This window comes from Arachis ipaensis, chromosome B05, assembly GCF_000816755.2.
Source record: "Arachis ipaensis cultivar K30076 chromosome B05, Araip1.1, whole genome shotgun sequence".
In the NCBI taxonomy this organism is placed as follows: domain Eukaryota; kingdom Viridiplantae; phylum Streptophyta; class Magnoliopsida; order Fabales; family Fabaceae; genus Arachis; species Arachis ipaensis.
This window is the reverse complement of record NC_029789.2, coordinates 139,240,788-139,245,421: the sequence shown is the minus strand read 5'-3', so window position 1 is coordinate 139,245,421 and position 4,634 is coordinate 139,240,788. Positions and strand designations below refer to the sequence as shown.

General features: G+C 35.8%; 1 protein-coding gene across 2 annotated transcripts; it reads left to right on the top strand.

The window, feature by feature from the left end:
- On the top strand, positions 809-4,634 carry LOC107644438 (probable RNA 3'-terminal phosphate cyclase-like protein). 2 transcript variants are annotated; one of them, XM_016348295.2, is made up of 8 exons: positions 809-1,074; positions 1,377-1,664; positions 1,755-1,907; positions 3,180-3,358; positions 3,448-3,623; positions 3,732-3,948; positions 4,091-4,319; positions 4,380-4,634. In XM_016348295.2, exons 2-7 carry the CDS (start codon positions 1,463-1,465, stop codon positions 4,298-4,300), a joined length of 1,137 nt encoding a protein of 378 aa, XP_016203781.1. In that variant the 5' UTR covers positions 809-1,074; positions 1,377-1,462; the 3' UTR covers positions 4,301-4,319; positions 4,380-4,634. The 2 variants fall into 2 exon arrangements, with proteins under 2 accessions (XP_016203781.1, XP_016203780.1); XM_016348294.2 differs by having other exon boundaries at positions 4,091-4,634.

The following is a 4,634-nucleotide window of genomic DNA, read 5'->3' as shown; positions in this document are numbered from 1 at the left end:
AGCAGCTGAACCAGGATATATCTGGGTGTAATCCTCTTTCTCTACTACTCCATTTCTGTTTCTACTGCACAGGAGCTAAAACCAAAAAGATCTCGTGTCAAGTGACGAGACAAAAATAAAAAGTCTCGTGGCTAGGGACGAGACAAAAACAAAAAAGTCTCCTCAAAGACCGGAAAGTATAATCAAGCAAAAAGGGGGCTAAGATTCAACCCCCCATTCTCTTAGCCACTGAAACCATCAAGTTTGATTCAATTTACTACTTATACAGCTTATTATTTTTAAGTTGATTATTAACTTCAAAATATAAATGTCAATAAAAAGAACTCCCATTTGGATTCAAATAAAATATCAAAAAATCAAAACGAATAAGAATAAAAATCTAACTTTTGTGTTTTAGTTAAAATTCTAGAAAATTTATATTTTTATAAACTTATGAATTTAAAACGAAACAATAAACAATTTCTAAAAAATCATTACTAGAACTTTTGATATTGAAAATTTTAATATAAAATATAGTCCTCCAAAATAGTATAAGAGTTAAAACTTGAAGTTTTGTCAGAATTAGAAGTAGTGGACATTTATATAATATAAAATAACCAACTATATTTATACCATACGTAATTTAATTTGAGAAATAATTAAAATACTATATTAATTAAATTATCATTTAATTTGTAAAATTAAGTATAGAGCTTATTGCTTTGATGACATCATGTATATGTAGTAAATCGAATCTAATATTAATTGGATATAGCAAATTGAATATAAATTTACTTTACTATTATTACCACTTCTATTTTTTTTTTTTTTTTATATATTACCAAAACCCTAATTCATTCCACCCACCCAGTTATACCCCTCTCCTTCCTCCTCCTCATCGGTATTCCAACCGCGCCAGAGTCACCGCCGCCGCCGGTCTCATTGTTGCATTCTCCACCACTCCTTCTGCACCTCTTCTCCAGTAACTCCTGCATCGCTTCCAGCGTCTCTGCCCGCCCGCGCCGCTGCTGTCAGCAGCGTCTCTGTTCAGTGCTCCCATCCTCTCCGCTGTGTTGCTGCCCTGCTTCATCCCGGGTAAGTTTTTTATTTTATCCTAATTAATAATAATCTTTTGTTAATGTAATTCAGAACCATGACTAAATATATGAAATTTTTTATTTACTAATTAAAATTCAAAACTTAGTTTGCTGTTGCTGAGTTGCTGAAAATTCGGTCAAACAATTTTGTCTCTGTTTTTGTTGTTTATCATTAATAATATGTGCATTTCGATTTTAATTATAGTCATGAACTTTGGTGTGTTCAACTTTGAATGTGAACTTTTAATGATGAAAAATAGACAAATTGGAAGTGAAAGTTTGAATTTTATTGTCATTCAGCCTTGCTGAATCAGATCACCAAGCTCCGTCAGCCTCCTCTGCCACTTAAGGCTTCGCAGTGAAAGCTGAAAAACATATTGAAGAGGATGAAGACGGAGTACAAGAGGCTGAAAGGAAGCCAGAGCTTCAGGCAGCGTCTTCTTCTTGCTACTCTCTCTTCAACTCCCATAATCATTGATGATATTCGTGCCGACGAGACTTGGCCTGGTCTCCACAACCACGAGATCTCCCTCCTCCGCTTGTTTGAGACGGTCTCCGATGATTGCCTCGTCCAAATCAATGAAACCGGTATCTATACATATATACACCGTTCTCTTTAATAGCTCCTATTTCCTTCTATACTAATCATGATAATTAGGGTTTTGTTCTGATTTGCAGGCACCAAATTGAAATATAAACCCGGCATTATTATGGGTGGCACACAGCACCGTCCCCACGACTGCGGCGTGTCTCGCTCTATTGCTTATTTCCTGGAGCCGCTCATACTTCTTGGTTTGTTTGCCAAGAAGCCCCTCACCATCACCCTCAAAGGTATAACATTTATGATATGCTCTCATGAATTTCATAACGAATATGTCCTCTATTCTTGCCATTAGGAGTTTAGGACTTACAATCAAGGTTCTAAGGCACCCCTTTATTATGTGTGGTTGGAGTCCAGTACTCAGTATGTGATTTTGACACTTTGATTTGCCATTCGGTTATGCCTTTTTAGATCCTATTAGAAACTAGGCAAAGTATTCTATGGAACTCTCACAGAAAGAGAGCTCAATTCACTGGAATTGCAAAAAAAATTATACATTCACCTCAACCTGTTATTTTATATTTACTCATTTTCAACAAAAAAAAAATTAATTTCAAAAGCAAGTCCAAACCTCAAAACCCTCGCTCAGCACCAACTATCACTACTCCAATCTCCAGCGTAACGCCTTCCACTCTATACAACGGTGGTCGCAAGATCACATTGGCGAAGATAACTCAGTAAGAAGAAATATCACTCTTTCTCACTGTACAGAGCCATTTCTATAAAGGAATAATTAGCACTTGTTTTGGTTTTTGTTTTTGTTTTTTTTTTTTTCTTGAGAAATTAAGTAGTATAAAGGAAAGTCTGAAAGGTGCCATGGATCAAATTTGTATAAATCGATCTCCTTGATTGATAGGAACAACAATAGATTGTGAAGCACATTGCTTGTCGTCAGTATGGTGGAACCTGAAACCAAGTAGTAATTCCAATTCACTCTTCATTGGGGCCTCTTCCTTTCTTCTTCTTTCTTCTTTCTTCTTTCTTCTTGTTGTCGTTGCTTTACTTATTTGCGACTTGAAAGTTGGAACGTGAGAAGGAGGCTTGGCGAAGCTGAGATCTATATAGGGAGGGTCAATTAAGTTGACATATGTACATTTTGCACTTGAAATTTGCAACTTGGAAGCAGGCTTTAGTGATTTTGACACTCTGCTTAGATCAAGTTATTATTCTATGGAGCTTATAGCTTCTCAGATGTCATATCTATGGAGTGTTTTGAGGTTTGTGCTTGTTTTACAAATATAAAAGATTTTGTTGAAAATGTATAAATATAAATTAATAAATTAGGAGAAATTTATAAATATTTTTGACAGTTCCATTGAATAGAGCTTTTTACATAAGTGTTCCATCAAATACTTTGCCTAGAAACTAACAGAAAAGGCAAAAAGGTATGGAAAGTTTATTAATTTATTTAAAAAAAAAAAAAACTAGAATATAAGGACCATTTAGAAATTAGGATATATTCTAATGATTTGAATTAAATTTGTCCATAAAATTGTTTTCAGGGATCACAAATGATTTTAAGGATCCATCAGTTGATACTTTCAAGTCTACTGCTTTGCCCATGCTAAAGCGCTTTGGGGTCCCTGCTGAAGGCCTGAGTCTTAAAATAGAGAGTCGTGGAGTACCTCCAAATGGTGGTGGAGAAGTTGTTTTGTCTCTTCCTGTTGTTCAGAGTCTATCTGTAAGTTGCTGGGATTTTTTTTTGGTTTCTTTGATTTAGTTTATTAGAATGGATTTTGTTATACTTATATCATATGTTCTACATTACAGGCAGTTAATTGGACTGAAGAGGGATTTGTTAAGAAGATTAGAGGAATCACATTTTCAACCAAAGTGTCTGCTCAGTTTGAAAATAGCATGATTAGAGCTGCCCGTGGAATCTTCAATCCACTACTTTCAGATGTGCACATCTTCACTGACCACCGATCAGGTCCACAGGCCGGAAAGTATGTTTCCTTTTCTTTCAGTAGATATTACTGAATGATTAATTTGAATTTTGCAACTGTATCTGGTAGAAAAAGCGAAAATATTTACCAGGTATTTTACTGATGCAGTTCACCCGGATATGGGATTTCATTGGTAGCGGAGACTACTACCGGTTGCTTGATATCTGCAGATACAGCCGTTTCTCATGCTAGGCATGAAGAAACAGCTGGTCTTGAGGATGATTCAAAAAAAGATTTGATGCCTCCAGAGGATGTTGGTCGCAGAATTGCAAATATTTTGCTTGGGGAGATTGCTCAAGGGGGTGTAGTAGATTCAACACATCAGGTTTGTATGTCAGCAACATTCGGCTCCATTCACTTCTTTTTCAACTTTAAGTTTAATTTTGCACTCAAGTTTGATGATAAGTTGTATGAAGTAGAGATGATGTTGATATGTCTGCTAATATTTTAACTTGTCTGCTATGCAGGGTCTGTTATTTCTTCTATGCGCTCTGTGTCCTCAAGATTTTTCAAAGATTCGTGTTGGAAAACTTTCCCAGCATGGGATTGAAACTCTCAGAAACATAAGGGATTTCTTGAATTTGAAGTTTGTTATAAAACCAGACCCTCAAACACAGTCGGTTTTGCTCAAGGGTATGGGTTATGGCATGAAGAACCTTTCTCGAAAGATCTCTTGAAAATCGTGGACAGTTGTATATCCAAAGGGAGTCTAATGTATTGGATATCTTAGCAACGGAAACGAATGAACTTGGAAAAGAATGTAACTGCAGCTTGACTGCGTAATCTCATGCCATTGTTCATGGTCTCGCAAGAAAATGGGAATGGGGGGTGTTGTATACTGGCGAAGTTCGTCTAGCTCGGTTTTGAAATGTAATCCAAATTTGTTAGTTACATGTTTTTAGCTTTACCCTTCATTCAATTATATAATTTTGCCTCTAATGCTGGAGCAACCAATCAACTATGCTATATAGAATGACAAATGATTATGAGTGAGTTTTAAATTGCTGTTAA

What these genes read in the sequence shown, in the direction of transcription:
- LOC107644438 (XM_016348295.2), top strand. Translation starts at nt 1,463, where the DNA reads ATGAAGACGGAGTACAAGAGGCTGAAAGGAAGCCAGAGCTTCAGGCAG. An exon ending in CGTCCAAATCAATGAAACCG is followed by an intron (nt 1,665 to 1,754) that starts GTATCTATACAT and finishes TCTGATTTGCAG; the next exon opens with GCACCAAATTGAAATATAAA. An exon ending in CTGTTGTTCAGAGTCTATCT is followed by an intron (nt 3,359 to 3,447) that starts GTAAGTTGCTGG and finishes TCTACATTACAG; the next exon opens with GCAGTTAATTGGACTGAAGA.